The sequence below is a fragment of the Miniopterus natalensis genome, chromosome 20, assembly GCF_054644295.1.
Source record: "Miniopterus natalensis isolate mMinNat1 chromosome 20, mMinNat1.hap1, whole genome shotgun sequence".
In the NCBI taxonomy this organism is placed as follows: Eukaryota; Metazoa; Chordata; class Mammalia; order Chiroptera; family Miniopteridae; genus Miniopterus; species Miniopterus natalensis.
The window spans coordinates 20673929-20694876 of NC_142100.1; the positions used below are offsets into that span (position 1 = coordinate 20673929).

The 20948-nt window shown below is 42.7% G+C and overlaps 1 protein-coding gene across 2 annotated transcripts in view; it reads left to right on the forward strand.

The window, feature by feature from the left end:
- Positions 1–6933: 6933 nt before the first annotated feature.
- CIT (citron rho-interacting serine/threonine kinase) overlaps positions 6934–20948 on the forward strand; it is a 121871-nt gene continuing 107856 nt past the window's right edge. For both annotated transcript variants that reach the window (XM_016201606.2, XM_016201607.2), the window contains exons 1-4: positions 6934–7222; positions 8062–8203; positions 11822–11997; positions 14273–14374. In XM_016201606.2, coding sequence (XP_016057092.1) covers positions 7127–7222; positions 8062–8203; positions 11822–11997; positions 14273–14374 — 516 coding nt within the window. In that variant the 5' untranslated portion in view covers positions 6934–7126. The remainder of the gene's footprint in view (positions 7223–8061; positions 8204–11821; positions 11998–14272; positions 14375–20948) is intronic.

Genomic DNA, 20948 nt, shown 5'->3' on the forward strand with positions numbered 1-20948 from the left:
GGACATAAGTTTTCAACTCCTTAAATACCAAGAAGTGAGATTGCTGGACTGTGTGGTAAGTGTATGTTTAGTTTTGTAAGAAACTGCCAAGCTGTCTTCCAAGTGGCTGTACCATTTTGTATTCCCACCAGCAATGAACAGGAGTTCCTGATGCTCCACATCTTCCCCAGCATTTGATGGTGTCGGTTTTCCTGATTCTGGTCATCGTAATGGGTTGTTGTTTTAATTTGTATTTCCCTGAGGACCTATGATGTGACACATCTTTTCATATGCTTATTTGCCACCTGTCTATCTTCTGTGGTGAGGTGTCTGTTAAGGCCTGTGGTCCATTTATAAATCGGGCTGTTTGCTTTCTTATTGTTGACTTTTAAGAGTTTTTTTGTATATTTTGGGTAACAGCCCTTTATCAGATGTATTGTTTGCAAGTATTTTCTCCCAGTCTGTGCTTGTATTTTCATTTTCTTGAACACTATAGGGATTAGTTGACTTTTTTTCTCTCTAGTTGTCCTTAGAGAACATTTGATGTGAGTCAGGTGCCTGAATTTCTTGTATTTTAAATAGACTGGAGATTATAAAACACTCCTGAAATCAGTGGACTGAAGGTTTAGAGCTATTTTTTAAACTTATGACATTCTTGAAGAAACATGATTAACTGACCTGCCCGGGCATCATAGAGTGATTGTCTAGAATCAAATGTCAGGAAGGCTAATTGCCATTTAATTGAGTTTTGAAAATTTATTTTTCCTTGTTAGCGGCTTTGTCTAGGGTTGAAGAAGGAAAACCCCCCACAAAACCATAGATGGGAAATGATTCATTCAAACCTGGACAAAACATCAACACCATTAGGTATCAGAGTGAAAGTTGTAATAATCAGTTAAAATGTGCACAGTCTTCAAATCTGGGAAATGTATTTTGATTTGTTCGTGAGCTCTGTTGGTTTAAATAAAATATATTCAATGGATTTGTTGGGCATTTTCACAGCATACAGTCACAACAGTTCTCAATCAAGGGAGATTTTGCTTCCCCCAACCCTGGGGACCTTTGGCTATGTTTGGTGACATTTTTTGTTGCCATGACTGGTGTGTGTGTGTGCGCGCGCTAGTGGGTGGTGGAGTCCAGGAATACTGCTACAATGCACAGGACAGTGCCTCCACAACAAAGAATTATCTGGGTCAAAATGTCAACAGTTTCCAGGATGAGAAGCCTGGAGTTATAATGATGTTTCACATTTATATACTCATTTCAGATTTTTCTTAACGTTTAAAAAAATTGAGGTATAATTCACATACCATAAAGTTCATACTTTAATTGTACAATTCAGTGGTTTTTAGGATATTCACAAAGTTGTGTAACCATCAACATTGCTACCGAATTCTAGAACATTTTCATCACTCCCCAAAAGAAACTCCATACTTACTAGTAGTCACTCCCCATCCCACCTTCCTAGCCCCTGGCAACCACTAATTTACCTTCTGTCTCTATGGATTCACCTATTCTAGACATTTCATGTAAACGGAATCATGTAACATGTGGCCTTTTGCATCTGGATTCTTTCACTGAGCATAGCATTTCTGAGATTCATCCATGCTGTAGCATGTGTTAGCGGTTCATTCCCATTTATGGTGGAATAATATTCCACTACTCGGATAGACCACCTTTGTTTACTCATTTATTTGTTGGTGGACTTTCGGTTAGTTTCTACTTTGGGGCTATGATGAATGCCAAATGCTGCCGGGAACATTTGTGTAGAGGTTTTTGTGTGGATACCTGTTTTAATTTCTCTTGGGTATATACTTAGAGGTGAAATTGTTCAGTCATAGGCTCTATGTTTAACTTTTTGAGGAACTGCCAATTCCAAAGTGCCTCTATAATTTTACATTCTCACCAGCAATGTAGGAGGGTTCGTTTTTTTCCATCCTAGTGGGTATGGAGTGGTATCTCATTGTGGTTTTGATTTATACTCTCCTAATGACTCATGATGTTGAGCATCTTTTAATGTGCTTATTGGCCATTTGCATATCTTCTTTGGAGAACTCTCTATTCACATCTTTTGCCTATTTCAAAGTTGGGTTATTTGTCTTTTTACTGTTGAGTAAAAATTTTTTATATATTCTGGATATAAGACCCTTATCAGATATCTGACTTACAAGTATTTCCTTCCCGTCTGTGGGTTGCTGGCTTTAGATTCACAAAGCATTTTCACATCTCTTAGCTCTTTTTAATTTTTTTTTATTTTGAATATCGGTTTTACTTTTATTTTATTTTAAATATATTTTTATTGATTTTAGAGAAAGAGGAAGGGAGAGAGAGAGAGAAAGAAACATAGAAATGTCAATGATGAGAGAGTCATTGATCGGCTGCCTCCTGCACGCCCCCAACTAGGGATCGAGCCCGCAACCTGGGCATGTGCGCTGATCAGGAATCGAATCTCGATCTCCTGGATCATAGGTCGGTTCCCAACCGCTGAGCCACGCTGGCCAGGCTCCCTTAGCTCTTAATGTCACAATCACTGGGCATAAATTTAGGCTCAAAGAAGTTAAGCAATGTATATTTTCCAAATGTCAAGGTTTTTAAAAACCTATATTCATGTGCCACTTACACTATTGTTCACTTAACATTTTCCTTACTCACTATTTTCTTCTTAAATACCTCCTTTAGCCTTACTCCACGTGATATAAGCTATGAAATCCCTGGTTCGATGTACTAGCTACAGCTTTCCCTAGCAGGGGGATAAAATTTAACAAATATGTATGACCTGAAAGTGTCTCTTACATATACCAGTGGTGGGAACACATTTTTGGGAACAGGTAGTGCCTGGGATATGGCTCCCTCTTAGCGAGCACTCATGTAGGGGTAGTTATTTTTATTATTTATAAGCTACCTGTAGCTAAAATAGCTTGAGGACCTCTTTCTTGCCCAAGGGATCAGAATAGCTTTGCCTCTTTATGTCTAGAATGGGGTTAGCCCTCCAAGTCTTTTTCTTTCCTTTGGGAGGGTGGTATGTACAATTCTTAATGTTCTACTAAATCTAGTTTGAGTCTTGCGGTCACTCTTCCTATCTCTTTAAGGTGCGTTGGCTTGTCTCTGCTTGTTTTATCTGCCAGTCAAATGCTCAGAGGGCAATCACATTTCTTTAATTTTCAAGTTTCGGGTATTTGCTGTCACGTATCACTTTGCCCTTCCTTCCTTTGGTTGCCACGGCCCTCTGTCGTCTCCACTGCCACAGAAACCCATCGCCATGTTTCACAATTGTTTGCTTGCAGCCCCATTTCTCCACCATACTCGGCCTCTCAGAAACGGGCAAGGTAGGTGTCTTTTCATTTTAGTACCCTAGTGCTTGGCACAATAATTTTTTTTTTCAATAAACGAATGATTAAACGCAAGAACATCATGATGTCCTTCGTTATGACTCAGTTCTGATGATCTTCCAGAATTTCTACCACAGCAATCATCATGGATTCATGTTCAGCACTGAAGTGGTCATTGCTTCATTTCGTGCAAGGACAAACACAAGGCTTCCTAACAGCCTGGTGCTAATGACAATTCATTCTAGTTGGCAGTGCTTATTTTTTTAGTATCGGCACAGCCATGAGTGCCCCTCCTTAGTACCTTTCCTTCTACACTTTCTGTACAGTTACTACCCCTGAAAGAAAAAGGGTAGAGTTAATGTGGGTTTTGCTTTATGTTTCTTTCTCCATTTAAAAAAAAAAATGTTTTAAAAACAGATATATTTAAAAAAAAAAAGTTTTTATTGATTTTAGAGTGAGAAGGAGGAAGAGGGAGAGAGAAACATCAATGTGAGAGAGAAACACCCATCGGCTGCCTCCTGCATGCCCCCTACTGGGGATAAAACCAGCAACCTGGGCCTGTGCCCTGACTTAGAATCGAACCCGTAACCTCTTGATGCACAGATGGTGCCCAACCAGTTGAGCCACACCGGCCAGGGCTCTTATTCTTCATTTTATTTGTTTATTCCCTGTGCTGTTTCACAAAGGATTTGCAGAGGCCAGTAATTGTTCTACAGGGACATTAGTAGGATTATCAGGGCAGGATTCAGGGCAGTGCTAAACGGTGTTAACAATGCATTCTAATTTAGGATGAATAAATCTCAAGATTCTGGTAAAGGCTTCTCTTTGTGATGCCTGGAAACTAACAGCTGAAGGGCTCAGGATGAGTCACGTGGTGGCCTCTCTCAACGTCCTTGTGTAAAATGTGAATTCTAGTTCCTCCCTCTCAGGGTTGTGGTAAAGATTCAATGAGATAAAGTGCTTGGTAAAGGAAGGGGGAGAGGGCTTGGTAAATAATAGCTATCATGCCCCAGGAATGAATAGCAAGTTATGTTTGGGGGAGAAAAGGTGTATTAAGCAAGTCTGTAGCTTTGGTTTTGTACTGATGCATGGGCATGTGCGTGCCTGTGTGAGTGTGATAACACGTTTCCAGTTCTATCGAGTGTAGGGATTAGTAGAGTACAGAGAAAGGACCTTAAATTTTTTTATATGCATAAATAGAACATACCTAAATACAGTTTAATAATGATAAAACCTCCATATTATTACCACCCACGTTGAGAAATAGGTCATAGCAGCACCCGGATGCCCCGAAAAGCCTCCATCCCAACTCCGGACTTTGGCTTTCTTATGGTTTTACCACCTGTAGGTACCTCCCTCCCTAAACAACATTGTTGGGTCAGCTTTTGAAATTTATACGAATCAAATCATGCTTTACGGTCTTGCTTCCTTCCTTCGGCATTGTTCTGAGACCCATTATGTCACTGTGTTTAGCTGTAGCTTATTCCTTTTCATTGCTGTTTGAAAACAGTACAAATAAGAAAGGATCCTTTCTACTTCTGATGGACATTTGGATAGCTTCCACTACACCGCTCAGTACTATTTGTACATCCTTGCACATGCCTCCTGGGGTACATAATTAGGAGTTTCTTTAAGATATGTGCCCAGGAGTGAGTCACAGAATGTGCATATCTTCAATTTTAGCAAATAGTGCCAAGACTGTACTAAGTTACACTCCCATCAGCTATGTATGAATGCATGTAGCTCCTCTCATTTCAGACAGCCGGATCCCCTGGCCCCCAATCTGCATGCATGCTATTGTACCCCATTATTTTTCTTATTTTGTGATCATCAATGACGTTGAGCACCTTTTCATACGTTTGTTTGGATTCCCACTCTAGTGCCTTTTACTTTAAAATATCTTTTCCGGCAGCCTCAATGCCTGCACCTGCTCTCCGCAGGGGAATGCGACCGAGGATGTCGTCACCGAGGCAGGTGGAATTGCAAACTCCAAACACTTGCTCCCGCAGCTGCAGCAGAGAACCCGTCGATTTACCAAAGCAACAAGTACTGCGACTCTAGCCAAGACTGAGAAACAAGACCAGGCCGAGGCCTGGCTGCCTTCCCCCTCGCAGGTGGCCACGGAAGTCGGGGACACCGCCCTGGCGACCTCCCGGGGGATGCTAGACACGAGCGGCGGCGCCCGTAAGCACCGCATCCCGCTTAACCGCCAATTTCAAACTTCCAAGACCTGCCCCGCCGGCTTCGCCCTTCCCGGATTCCCATTGGTCACGAATCAAAGGAAGAAACAATCTGATTGGCTCCCTTTTTCATTTACTCCGTCCCTTTAAGGACTTGGGCGGGGCTTGGATGACACGCAGATGCCCATCATAGGTATGGACACTCTGATTGGCCTAAATACGGTTGGGACCCGCCCGTGCCGTCCCGGCGTTCAAACGCGGCGGCGGGAGACTAGGAAGGGAGGAGCAGAGCGCGGACGGGCGGGGTCCTCTGAGCGTGAGTCTGAGCCCCCTCAACGCCCAATTTCCCCCCGACCCCAACACTCCGCGAGACCAGGGGAAGGGCCTCCTCCACCCACACCAAACCCGCGTTGCCTCTCGCAGCTGGGAGGGCGGCGGTCGCGCCTCCAGGGCTGCGGGGGGTGAGGAGGGCGTTCCCAGGCCCAGGTGCGCGCGCCCGCTTCCACGCGAGCCGAGGGGTCTGCCGGAGTGGGGGTGGGGTGCCCGGGGCAGGAGGAATTGCTTTTCTCGGAACCTGAGTGGGGTCCGGCCTTGCCGCCTGTCAGCGTTACCTGCGTTGTTCTGTCTAGTGGAGTCCGGCTGCGGCTTTCTACCTGTGTGACCTTAATCTACAGTGGTACCTCGGTTTTGGAACGTCTCCCAAGTCGAACATTTGGGTTTACCAACGCCGTAAACCCGGAAGTAAATGCTGCTGCTTTCGAACAGGCCTCCGAAGTGGAACATGCCACAGGGCCTCCGCTAAGGGCAAGATCCTGAGGCCTAGCTGTCGGCTGTTGATCCCTTGGTATTTGAATGTTTCAGAACTGAAACGGTCTTCGTTCGAAAACCGAGGTACCACTGTACTTTAGTCTCTTCTTCACAGTCCGGGTATCCATCCATCACCTACTTCTGGCCTCTTGCGCTGGGCTCCAGCCCCTCTGGGCTTCCTGCTCTTACTAGAAAAAGCCAGGTCCTGCCTGAGAACCTTAGCTCTGGCTGGTCCCTCTGCCTGGGGTGCTTTTCTTTCCCCAGTTATCTATCAGCAAGGCTTGCTGCTCACTCCCTTCAGACCTTGGTTCAGATGTTATTTCTTAGTCAAGTCGACTCTGGCTGCACTTAATTGCACCCGCCCCAACCCTCACCGCCCCCCCCACACCCATGCCCCAATTGCCCTCACAGTGCTGAAGCTTTTTTTAACCTCATAGCACTTTATCATTTTCCAACATATGTAATTTGCCAATGTTGTCATTTCTGTACCTATTTAATAGTACCTACTATGTACCAGACTGTATGTGTCCCCACTATGTGAGGATAGAACTTCCCTGTCTTTGTGGAGCTTACATTTTAAGAGGGGCAGATAATAAACAAATTTGTAAGTAAGCGAGTGGGTCAGTTAAGTGCATCACCTGTTGCAGTGAATAAAAATCTGGTTTTTATTCTCATCACCAGACTAAGTATCCCAAGACCTGTGTGGGTGGCTGATCTTCACCTCTCTATCCCTGATATCTTGAGGAAGGTCAGGATCTCTCAAGCCCTTCCACCTCAAATCATCAGTACCGACTTGACCTTCTCTTGTCTCCCTTCAGCACTGGTGGGGAGATGTTGAAATTCAAGTATGGAGCGCGGAATCTGCTGGACACCGGTGCTGCTGAGCCCATTGCCAGCCGGGCCTCCAGGCTGAATCTTTTCTTCCAGGTAACAGGCTGCCAACTCTGCTCACCTGAGTTTGTTTCCTTGGAACCTCCTTGTCACTCACCTTTGCTTTTATTATAATACTGAGACTAATCTAAGAGAAATCCTGTTGTTATGCAGCTGCAGCTCAAAGTCACCAGGCAGAGGTGGGGAAGTGTTGCTAGATCTGCCCATGCTTTATGAGAAGCCAGAAATCTCCCCTTCTCCCTCTTTTTTTTTTTTTTTTTTTTGGTGTGAAATCTGATTTTTCAATATTGGCAGATAATTCAAATTATTTTACATTCCACAGGCCAAACAAAACATGTCTGTGGGCTAGATACAGTCTGCGGGCTAGATGCAGTCTGCCAGTTTGCAACTGTTGCTCTGGATCAGGAATAAATTCAACTTTAGTATAGTCACTTCATTCATTCCACTCTAGATTGTTTGAGTGAACTAAAACTGAAGTTATATTAATAAACCTCTGGACACGTGAAAGAAGCGGAAATCATTGTTTCCTATTGTAGAGACATGGAGACACATCAGGACCAGCAGGGTCCAGAATAAATGTTCCTGTGAGCCTCAAACCATTAAGAAAGAAGGGCCATTTCTAATTAATGGGGTATGTGTGAAGTTTTTCTTCCCAGGTGCTGGTGAAAGAAACCCACAGTAATGGAATCGTACAAGTGATAATGACCATTAATTGATGTCTCTTTAAAGAATGAAGCCACAAAATTGTGCTGTTAGCCTCTGTCGTGGGCAGTTAGTCGAGTTGGTAGCTTGTAATTTACTCTGTGTGGATGGATGTTATTGATCAAAGCTTTTCGTTATTGACAGTGTCTCCATCTGCCGTTTACTGTTTTTAGGGGAAGCCACCCTTTATGACTCAACAGCAGATGTCTCCTCTTTCCCGAGAAGGAATATTAGATGCCCTCTTTGCTCTGTTTGAAGAATGCAGTCAGCCTGCTCTGATGAAGATTAAGCATGTGAGCAACTTTGTCCAGAAGTGTAAGTTGGGAGAACTGTTTCTTGAAAACTGTCCCGCTAGAGAAAACTGGAAGGACGCCAGAGGCAGAATGAGTAAATGGCTGCTGACAGTGGGAAAGAATTCTGCTCTTAGGCCCAGTTTCAAGGTCAGGTTCCACCTGTTGTATTTGGGAGACCAGGTAAGTTAAGCCTCTTAGTTGCAAGTGACAGAAGCTCAGCTAAAAGTAGCTTAGGGCAAAAAGTGAGAAATACAGAGGTGGGTCAAACTTTAGGCATGACTAGTTCCAGGGACTTAAATAGTGTCTGGCTCATTCCTCCACTCACTCTGTGGACTTCTCCATTAGGTACAGTGGCCACAGTGCATAGGTCCCACAATACTTAACTTTAATTAATTTATTTTAATTAGTTTAATTTAATTGCAATTTATTTTAAAATCATAAGGAAAATATGAATATAGAAATAATATATAATGGTTCTGGATTATATTCATCATTATGCCACTGTAGTCATAAAATACATATAACTGTTTATTTAATTCATTTTATTTTTAATGCAGGAAAGCCCTGCCCACAACCCATTCTTGACTTTGCTCGACTCCCACATGGTGGAGAAGTTGACTTCTGGGGCCCCAGTTTCATATTCTTTTACCTTACACAAGTCTTTTTTGATCAGTGGTGATTTCCCTCTCAGGGACACACTAGGAAATGTCTGTAGACATTTTTGGTTGTCAGAACTCAGGGGAGTGCCACTGGCCTCTAATGGGTGAGGGCATAGATACCAGCTTTGCTCACTTAGCAATATGTTTACTCAACAGATATTTACGGACCACTTGCTATGTGCCAAGTTACGTGTTAGGTATTAGGTTTACAGTAGTGATCAAAACAGACAAAAGGAAGTACATATTCTAGTACATATTCTAGTACATTCTTTTAAACATGGGCTTAATATTCTTTTACGTGGATGGACTTTCCCATTGATGGACCTTTAGGTTGTTTCTAGTTATTTTTCTGTTACAAGCATGCTCATCACATTTTCATATGTATCTTTTCTGAGCACATGTGCCAGTGTTTCTGTAAAGCATGAGTTCCTTGAGGTTGAAATGTTGGATTACTGAGTCTCAGAAATGAAGCCGTGTATTCGACTGTGTTGACTTTTGCCTTCTGGGTGCAAATGTTTATCTGACTGCATTTTTTGACTGCATTTCATTACAGTGCCTCTGGTCTTTATCTCCACCTCAGTAATCAGCACCCACTGGACTCTATAACCGTGTGCAGGGATTAAGGATAATGTGGTCTTGGAGTTACAGAAGCTGCTAATCTGAAGAGAAGTTGTGAAGATTTTTTAAAAAATAGTCATAGACTAGAGTTTAGGGTCTCACTGTTCACCTTAATAATCCAAAGCATTTGAAAAAGGGTACTGAGATTTGGAATGGTTTCTCAGAATTCTGAGAGTATCATGGTGGTTTTGCTTATAAGCATTTTGCCTCCTTGTATTATTGAGATGACTGGTGGTTGGCAGTGACAGACCCAGAGTTAATAAGTTGGACAAATGCTGTAAGCAAATTGTGGGCCCAAGGCCTAACAGAGAATCAAAAGAGATTGGCCTTGTGTGGGAGCAATAATGAAATCAGGTTCAACCCAGAGAATTGCAAGCCGGCGTGTTTAGGGAATTATAATTCAAAACTCAAATGCTTGATCTGAAAGGAACTTGGAAAGGGACAGGGAAGAAAGATGGGGCTTGGCACTGTGATGTCAGGTTAAAAGGAAAATACCATTCAGCTTTCAATTTTGCTTCTGCATGGAATTCTCTGTGTAAGTAGTCTAGATTTTTTTTTTACAGTAGTCACGTGAATTCATGGGGATCTACCCACCACTCTTGCCTGATTCCTCAAGGGACCAAAGGAAGGTGTTTTCAAGATGACTGACTAACATGAGAGGTGTCTGTGGGTGGGAAGACAGTGCAAGACACAGAGCTCATCATATGTGCCTTTGACCCAAGGGAATTAAATTCCACACATGCAACAAAGAAAGGCGGTGGGTAACAGCAATTACAATTGCATTGGCTAATTCATCGATATGCCACTCTGTGACTTGGGATATGAAATGGCTTTTCCCTTTGTTGGACTCAGTCCCTGTCATTGTCTGAACAATCTGCTTAGCTGAACGTAACTCTAGAAATGTAGCTCCCACCTTTATCTGATCGCCAACCTATGGAAATGGTGATCCATTCCAATGCCCAGAGGACTCCAGCATCCCTCTGGGATTGCAAGACAGCCCCTTGGTCTTCAAGTTGGCACGTTTCTGAGGGATTCTCCACGGTAATTTTGATTATATGTTTTTCTTGTCTTCCTTTGGCGTGTAACTCCTGCATACAGTGCAGTTTCCCTGTAATGTGCAGAACTGAATTAATTTTTCGGTCAGTCACAGCTGCGCCCCTTCATTCTTGCAGGTCATTAGAGTTGCTGCATTTTCAGTGATACTCTAGCCTAGTGTTCTTAGAGTGTTAAAAAATGAACGTAGATTCCACATCCACCATCCATTTATTCAGTCTGTGTTCATACACTGAAGAACCCTGACTGAATGTTCATGTCTCGCTCAAGTTACTATGTTCAGGCTCTGACCCTCAATGGGATGGTATTTGGAGGTGAGGCCTTTGGGAGGTACTTAGACTGAGATGAGATCATGAGGATGGGGCTTCCAAAATGGGATTAGTGTTGTCCTAAGAAGAAGAAGAGAGACCAGAGCTCCCTTTCTCTTTGTCATGTGAGGACACAGTGAGGAGGTGGCCGTCTGTAAGCTAGGAAGTGGGCCTCCCCCAAGAACTCAGTCTGCCAGCACCTTGATCTTGGATTTCCCAGCCTTTAGCATGATGAGAAATAAGTGCCTATTGTTTAAGCCACCTTGTCTATGGCATTTGTTGTAGCAGCCCAGGCAAATCAAGACAGCGATGGAGAGATTGCACTAGGAAAAGGAGTTAGACTGTGTGTTAAGAAAAAGACAGCTGCAAACTCTTCCAGATCTGTGACATGTCAGCTCCGCAGAGCAAATGTTAGGGCCCCATTTGGTTCCTTGGGCTAAGGTGGGGTTTTTTGTGTGTTGTTTTTTTTTCCTGGTAGCACTGCCACATATTAAGGTAAGGAAGGCATTACTATTACTGACACAATCCACGGGAGATAAAATGGGCTTCTGAGAGAAAACTGAGCAGAGCACATGTGGTCAGAATGGAATGGTCTGGAAACCACCTCCAGGATTGATTGAGATGGGAGTCATGTTGCTTACATCCGTTGTAAACTAGTCTAAATGCGGACAAGCATCTTTGACCAAACACTGCCCTGCAGCCTTCCGGGAGAGGAAGAGAAGCTTGATCTGTATTCTCTTTCCTCTGTTTTCTAAGTCTGCAGGAAGCAAATTATAGCTGCCATGGAAACTGCACTTTGGAATTTCTGGAGCCCTTAATTTTAACATATAAAAACACTTTTGTGCTGATTTTATAATTCATGATGATGAGAAAGTGATTAAATGTCTTTTGACAGTGAGGGAGGACATAGGAACACTTTTATCTGTCTTTTTTGGCTTTCATAAAGATGCAGGTATTCGAAGCTCTTTGTTTACCTGGGAGTAATTCTTTTGTGTTTTACAGATTCTGACACCATCTCCGAGTTGCAGGAGCTCCAGCCTTCCGCGAAGGACTTTGAAGTCAGAAGTCTGGTGGGTCGTGGACACTTTGCTGAAGTGCAGGTGGTAAGGGAGAGAGCCACCGGGGACATCTATGCCATGAAAGTGATGAAGAAGAAAGCCTTGTTGGCCCAGGAGCAGGTAGGAGCATTTTAGAGTCACACCCTTTCCCCTCTCTCTACCAGAATGTTCATTGCAGAGATGATAATCTGCTGAATTGACATCTGGGATCAAGCACATCTTCCTCTGTGACTCAGGTTAATTACAGTTGCATAGGCAGAAAGGTCTCTCATGTCCTTAGCTCTTTTTCTTGAACTGGTCTTGACTCATTTTGAAGGCTCACAAGCTCCCCTTGATTTCTTTATCGTGTTTTTATAGTCGTGTTTTATTCAGAACCAACTTGGCCTTTTAATTAATGAGTTTAAGATCTTGCCTGACTGTCAGCTGGGGATTTAGAGATATGCATATTATGTGGTGAGTCAGCATTTGCTTTTGTGCACATTTTATATATTTGTGTTGTGGGCATGTATATTTGATTTTAAAAACAGGCCTTTGAAGAAATTAAATAAAATTCTCATGGGGCTAAGGAGTTGCTTGCTTGAGAGCAGGTAAGAAGTTATCTTTAAGGTTGTGATATTTTTCTTCCTTTTAAACAAGCCTGATGCTCCAGACATATTGATTCCTTTGCTGTGTTTCTAGAGAGATGGCCATCAGCCATGGCATTCAGAGAGTAATTTATTAGTTACAGACATTCGAGTGCATATCATGTGTCTGATAATGTACCTGGCTCGTCAGAAGCCTGCACAAGAAAGTGAAGCTCCATGGCTGTTAGTTTCAGGGTTTAAATTAAAACAACCTTGGAAAGCAGGGAAAAAATGCAAATATATAAAGCAGGCACTTACCAGCTAAAACAGCTAAAGCATTGCAGGAGGGAGAGCAGTTAGCGAATCCTCGAATGATGGAGTGAGGCGAGATGTGGGTGAGCCAGGAACAGTTAGGGGAAGTTCACACTGCTATAGGTTCTGGGCAGAGAGAAGTGACGAGAATGTGCCAGTTGTGGCGTGTGTGATGTGCTGGAGGTTTGAGCAGTAGAATGCAATATGCATATATATATTTTTTAGCGGTTCAGAAAAAATAGACTGGGGAATGGGAAGAAATGAGGACATTTGGGTGGGATGGGGGTAATTGGTAGGAAGTCCCAAGGACCTTTTCTTTTTTATTGTGGCAAAATATACATAAAATTTATTAACCATTTTAAAGATACAATTCATTGGTATTAGTGCATTCTCAGTGTTGTGTAACCACAACCCATTTCTAGAACTTTTTCATCATCCCAAACAGAAATGATAATTCACCATTTACCCCAAAACCAGTTTTTGGATTGGTAGTTTAATTTGTGAGATGGTTGGGGATCATTTAGGCTTTTGGAAGGAAGAGATTGGAATCAGAGTCTGAGGACTTCAGCGACTTTGTGTGGCCTCCAATCAAAGAAGCAGCAGAGGGCAGGGAGCTGCTTGTTAGAGTCCAAGAGTGATGCACCCTGTGTTTAGGAAGGCAATGTGAGCAACTGCACAGAAAGGGGAAATGACAGGATGCGGCAGATCATTTGGCAGAGAGGTGTGGAAGATGCTCACTCAACCTCCTAACACTTACGCACCATTTATCATCTGTAAACACTTCCTAAACCTCTTGTGTATGGAGTGTTTCTAGGTCCTGGGGAAGAGGCATTAGATGTAGCCCCAACCTCAAGATGCTTACGTTTTAGATGGGAAATTGTACATGTAAAAACAAAGTAATCCACTATACCACGCTGCAGGTTCAAATGTGTGCCTACATTACCTTTAGTATTTTCACTTATTTTATACATCTGTGTGCATCTAGTCTACTGTCTTTGGTGCTGCCCCTCCCTTTGGTGGGCTCAGACCATCCCTACGCGTGGATGCCTTTTTCACCCTGCAGGGTGGATCGTTGATACCATATATTGGGCTGTCCCCACACATCTCTGCAGCCCTCCTCACCCTGCTTGGGCCTGGCACCCTGCTCTGGGCCACCGTGACTCTCTCCCTACCACCTGTCGTGGATGCTGATCTTATTCCACTCCAATTAATGACTAGGACTGAACAGATCAGGAAGGGAAGGTGAAGAGAAAGAGAAAGATACTTAGATTTAAAGAAAGTGAGTTGATGTTAAAGAAAGATGCTAAGTAAATAATTGGACAGATAATATATGGATCTGGCAAAAATTATGAGCAAAGTAGGTGAATGGATGAGATTTGTGGGATGCTGGGCTAAGTCATTTTTTTTTTTTAAACTAGAGACATTAGTTTAGGCTTAAAGAGAGAGAAAAGGACATTTCCCCCTCCCTCACATTTACTTCTTTGTATTATAATTGTCTTAAAGGTTTTTCCCCCCTCTAGGTTTCATTTTTTGAGGAAGAACGGAACATTTTATCTCAGAGCGCAAGTCCATGGATCCCCCATTTACAGTATGCCTTTCAGGACAAAAATAACCTTTACCTGGTGAGTATTTACATCTCTCTCTCTGGAGGCAGTCCAGTGCTCTCCTATCACAGTACTGTATAAACTTTATTGAGGTTCATGTAAGAGAGATGGATTCCTGTTTATCTTGACATTTTCACGGGAGAACATTACTGCCTTTATTTCTGACCTGGAATAAACAGTTTATATGCTTTGGTTTCATATTAGTTAAGAACCCATGCTGGTAGAGAACTCCCCCCAGACCCCCCCCCCCACCTCCCCCCCCCCCCCCCCGTTCCTCTGCTAGGTCAGGTCCCTGCTGCAGGGGGCTTCCTTTTTTGGGTCTTTTAGCTGTGGGCCTTCCCTCTGGATTTTATCACTGGCATCGGCATCCTTAGCTTAATGACCATATTCTCAGGTTATCCACTCGCCTTCTTGCAAGATGGGAATGATTGCAAAACAGCTGCTCTTTGGAGTTCTGGTTGCCTCAGCACATTGATACCTGGATGCAACAACATTTTTACACCCTTCTTTAGTAGCTCAATTGGGTATCACCGATGGGATCTTGTAATTATCTCCTTACCTGCATTGTCTTCTCAACTACTTTGGTACTTTGGAGTAAAATGCTTGCTAAGGATACAGTTTTCATATAAAAAATCCAAACTTAGCATAGGAATTAAGATGTGATTACAGATCCACCACCTCTTATCTGTAATTCTGAAATACCCAGAGCTCTGAATAACCTCAAGCTCTTTTGTTACTTATTTGGCAGCAAAGTCTGACTTGAACTCTAGCAAAACCAGACCTGAACTCTCTTATTTATTCCCTTTAGTGCGACTATTCATCCATTTTGCTGCAAAATTATGAATGCATTTTTATTACAGGGTGCTATCCAGGCCCTACCCTCGGGTGTTACATAATACAAAGTATATGCACCATTTTACCTTTCTGAATTCTGGAAACGCATTCCGCCTCAAGATCAGGGGACTGTAGATCTATTTTGGCATTGTAAAGTACTGAAATCCCATTGCACCAATTGACCACTTATAGATCATCAAACCTTTGAAGTTTGGGGAAACATGCAAATCATGGTAATTTCCCCTGGCAGTTGAACATTCACTGGTAATGCAAATGCAGTTTAATTGAAGATACATTTTATATTAATGAAAAAAACTATAGAATTCCACCCCTAATATATTTCTCAGAGCTATCTCTATTTGTTCCCCAGCCCTGCTTCTACTGTGTGAGTTCAGGCCGCCATCTTTTGCTTGCAGTACTGCAATTACCTCTTCAGTGTTCTTCCTGCCATCTGTCTTGCCCTTCCCCCAGGTCTTCTACACAGTGCAGCCAAGTCATCCTGCTGTTAAAATCTTTCAAGACTCCCTGCTCCCCTCTGGATGAAGTCCAGATCCTTCCATGTGATTTACATGGCCTTTTTTGCATATGCCTCCAGCCTTGTTACTTACTGTTTCTTTCCTTTCACTTGACATTCATCCTGAACTTCCTTTGGTTCTTTGAACTTGCCTCCGACCTTTCTCCATGCAGTTCCTTCTTTCCTTGTTTCTCTGGCTTACTCTGATTTCAACCTCTGGGCTTGTATCAGATGTTACTTCTTTTAGAAACTCTTCCTGGACTCGCTAGTGGACTCATAGCACCCTGAGTGGATGTTGGTCCATCACCAGTCTACTCCCTCCATGATGGGAGGGATTATGTCTACCTTGCTTCCAGTAGAGTTTCCCCAAGTCAGTGCTTAAGAAATATTTAGCTGATGAATACATGATTGATTTCACAGGAATTTGATTTATATACAAATTTACTTATTGTATTATGGAAATCATATGTTAACAGTGTGAGTTTTGTTACTCTACAGTATAATTTAAGATAGATGCAGTGGGATTTTCAAAATTTGGAGTGCAATGCAAGGAAATTGGTCCTTTGGAATTTTGATGGTTAAAGATTTCCCATTTGTAGTCACATACTAACGAATGTGACTTACCATTTTCTGGTACGTAGAGAATTGTAGTAAGTTCGTTGTAACATCTGGTTCTATATAACAAGGCTAGTCCCGCATTCTGGCAGGTGGCCCATGGAAACAGTGCTCTAGTCTGGTTCATGATGAAATCTGTTCAATTCTGTATAACAGATGCTTTCACCAGTGTCCTTCTGTGAAAGGAGCTGATCTTTACAAAGGAAACATTGTTTTGCAGCTCACCACTTACAGTATTGTTATATCTAAATTTTTTGTGAAATTCTTAAAGATTGCTGGCTTTGTATTGATGTTTTTCATACTGTGGCTCTCTTCAGGCTGCCTTAGCTCTGAGACTAACCCGTGAATCTCCTTTCCCTGCTGTGGCCTTACATGAGCTTCCCTCTGTTCATTCCCAAAGTTTTTTCCCCTAGTTGCACATAGGGATGTATTTGTTAAGGCATAGGCTAAGCTACTATAACAAAAAGACCCCAATACAGTCCATGCAGGTGGAACAGATATTACATGTCATACTTCAGGGACCCGGTTTCCTTCCATCTTGTGGCTCCCCTATCCCGTAGGATGCTGTATTCTTTGATGTACTTGAACTTGAGCCGTTTTATGCCTTTGCTTTCCCCGAGTGGTAGGAGAAAAGAGCAGAAAGTCAAAGCAGACACATTTTTATGTAGAATGATACAGAAGTGGGATACATCGTTTCCTCTTGCATTTTGCTTACCAGAGCTTTGTCACATGACTACACATCTGTACTATCTAGCTCCATGGCCTATATGCAGTTAAAATTCTTGCTACTATGGAGGAAGGGAAGAGTAGATTGGGGGCAAGTTATATAGTCTGCTGCAGAGATTAAAACAGAGTAGGTTTGAAGCCAGGCTCCCTAGATCCACCTCCTGTACTGTTATTCATTACATTATAGTCACATCCAAAAACCACTTCTAACATGGCCCCAGTTCTCACGCCCTGCTTGGAATTGTTTTTTTCTATTTCCTATCTCACTTTCAGCGCACAGCCATGCAATTTCGTGGACAACCTTTCCTTTCTGTGTAGGAGCAGTTTAGAGGTGGGCTGTCTCTAGGCAGTAACCCTGGGACCTGTATGAACACCAGCCTATGCTGTTTTTGGGAGTCTGGAGAGTCAGCGAATACAACTTCATTGTTTATTTTAGTGACATGTGGTAGCTCGTGATAGTTTTGACAGCGAGACATGCTGTTTTAATCTCATGGGTAAGATTATCCAGTTTTCAGGCTTGTCTCAAAACTCGCCAGTTCATTCACGCGCTGCTGCTGCAGAAGCCAGGGTTTGGAAAATGGCTGCCCATCAGAAGGAAGCTGTTACTTACAGTAGAGGTTCTTGTGTCATTACTGTTCCTTATTTGGTCTCTCTGGAGTCATTGGCCTTTTCGGCTTCAATTTTCTCATTGGTAGAATCAGATATTAGTACCTCTTATGGACACCAATTCAGTTGCTGAGTGTGTTATTACCTTGTGAGGTGTCTTTGAGTTTTCTGTGCCTTGGAAATAGTTGTTTTGTGTCCTGGTCTTCGAGGCATATTTCAAGTGAGTGCATTTAGAGTGTTACCATCTTAGGCATCAGTGTTTAGCTATGTTGTCCCAGTTAGCCTGACATCATCCTCAGTTTCTGAGTCAGGCCTGGAGCACACCTACTACACTTGTAACCATTTCCCAGGTGAAGCTGCTGCTGCTCGACCCCACTTTGAGAACCATGGTCCCATAGCTATTGGTATAGCTATAGTTAGTTTCTGATTACTGTGTCTTCCTCCCATTCTTTCAGTAATAGTATACCCATCTGAGATCCCTTTTCTGGCTCTTTCAGGCCAAGGCTTTGTACCTGCTCTTTCCCCTGCTGTTAACTAGCCACAGGGTACTTCACCATCCTGTGTTTATTTCCCTTAACCCTATCCACACCTTCCTAAATAGTTCCTTCATTAATTCACGTCCTCTGTTACCTAGTTTGAGTATGCTGCCTGTTTCTGGACAAGACTCTGGATGACTCAGTGCTTACTGAGGATTTTTTGAATTCATGGATGAGTCAATCAGACTGGGATTTATTGTTTCTGAAATAAAGGGCCTTCTCTCTTTTTCTCTTGGTCATCTTGCCCTTCCAGAAGAATAATTTAGGGTCTCTGCCGGGGGCCCTTCTGCTTAGAGGATCCCTTCTGTCCTCCCCATGCCAGAGATCAAGAACACTGGGCAGAGCAGGTAGTAATGCCAGTAGCATTGTTACATTTTCAGGACACTTTCAGTCTTGCTGATTGTAGTGCAAACATTTCAAGGACAAAGTTGCAATATTTCTAAGTGATGGCCAGCACAGTGTGCCTCTAATGATACCCTAGGCAAATTGGAATAGAGTACTAAAGAACTACTAAATATACATATACCCCCATGTTTGAGTACATGTGCATGCAAGTGTGCAGGCATATGCATGTGCATATGTGTGCATGTGTGCGTGCGCACACACACACACGCCCTTGGTTTCAATGCTACACAGTGGATGGGAATTGCCATCCTTGTACTTGGGCGTATAGATGCAAACACCAACAGAGAAGCATGTAAGACTTGCCCTTTAATTAGCATCTGCAGCTGCTGCCATCAGAAGGGTCTGTCTCTGTTGGCCTGAACATTTTTCCTTTAAAAGAGCAAGTCCATTATAGCTCCAAGCCAGGCTCGTCTGTCAGCTGCTGTGCTTTCTCTGCTATCCGCAGGGTTGTCACACTGTTTAGGGCTGTTTCCCCATAGGGCTCTTCTTCCTCCTGCTTCCCCGGCCTTTGATCACCGTGCCTTGGTGATCACCATTTGGGTGACCTACAGCTGTTCAGTGTGTGCAGGGACGTCTCTTGTCCTTGCAAAGATGGAGGATTGTTGCTTCAGTGCTGACAGACTGGTTATTTTCCAGCCCTTTGTTGTCAGTGATCTTGTCTTGAATTGCAGAAAGGCTCCAGGTAGTCATTGAAAAAAATGTACACAGCAGAAGTGATGGCTGTATTAAGGCCAGGTTTCATACAAGGGCACCTTTGCTGTAGAAACTTTCCAGTTGGTTGGAGTAGGGAGCCACATTGGCTCTATAACCTCACGATAGCGGATCTCAGTACAGTGCAGGGCTGGCTGCATCAGAATCACCCCAGTATCTCCTTAAAAATGCAGATTCCTGGACCCCACCCATGGAGCTTGATCCATGAAATCTGAGTTGGTCCCTGGAATCCATATTTTTAACAAGCTCCCTGAATGGTTAGGATGGAAAGGAGACATACTTCATCCTTTTATACTAATTAATTAAAACAAAAAAATTTCATTTCATTAGAATTCCAACTCCATGAAGGTAGCTGTTTTCCTAACATCTAGAACAGTGCCTGACACATAGTAGGCACTCAAATATTTATTTGGGTGAATGTGTTTCATCTATTTAAAAATAGTGCTTACTTATCCAAGTGATTCTGGTGGGCAGGCAGGTTTGAGAGGCCCTGCCTTAGAGGACTTACCAGTCTAATTAGGTTAGGAACCATGCTGGGGGATCCACACCTCACTAGGTATCGCTGAGTAGTAAAACCAAATACTGTAAACCATCAGTCTGGCACAGTCTGGGTGGTAACTTTGGCCTTAATTTGTTCATAGTATTCTGTTGATGCTGGTCTTAAAGACCCTTAGTTTGTGACTTTTGATGATGCTTTTGGAGCCTCTTGATTTGGTACCATTTTTAAAAAGCCCAAAAGTGTTTTCTGAAAAGTGCCTGAGTCCTGGTTCTTTACTGTGTCTCTAAGCTCAACAGCAAGATGAATGGTTAAGCTTGGGTTTGCCACACCCAAGCTGTCTTCCCCATGGGCTCCATGCATGCCAGGATGAGCGACTACTCCAGTAAAATAGTTTTAGGATATGGATAACATCTTGGGATAGCCAGATCTACTCAGTAAATATCCAAGTTCAGTTCTCCTAATGGTGCACAGTTGGAATTTTTTGTATGATAATCTGGAATCATGTTGGTGGGTCAGGTTTGATTAGCTTCTTTGATAAGGACCCAGTCTATTTAGAGGTCTGTCATTTCGTATGTCTTTTTTGGCTGCATGTTGTGGAGCATGCTGCCTAGCAGCTGTTGTAATTTTTGTTGCTTGTCTTCTCAATCAACCCTGGTTTTGAAGAAATAAAAAGTTGTTTGACTCATAGAAAAGACTAATCTAGTTTGGGCAGGGATTTCCAGCTCAGGAAATTTTCTTTTTTTTGAATAACATGCATATCTTTTTGCTTTTCTAAGAGGTGGTTCTTATTTTCTCAACTGTTTTACTGGTTATTACAAATAGACTCTTCAGGAATAGCTGCTAAGTACTAAATAGTGGCCAGTTTGTGTATTCTTAAAAGTTGCCGGTGGCTGCTACGCATTTGACTTTCTCACCCTTAAACTTAAAAGCTGTTCTATTCTTGACATCTTTAATAGAGCCAGATTAGAAAACCTATAACAGCAACGTGTCGTCATATATGCACTGTTCTTATTTTAAGACATTTCCGTTTTAAAAGTGTGACTACTTCTGTTATTATCCGTGAATTTTGGGGGGGATGTTTAAGATCTTTTTAATGGCAATATATATTTAAAACAGACATAAAAAATTAGCATTCACCCACAAGGC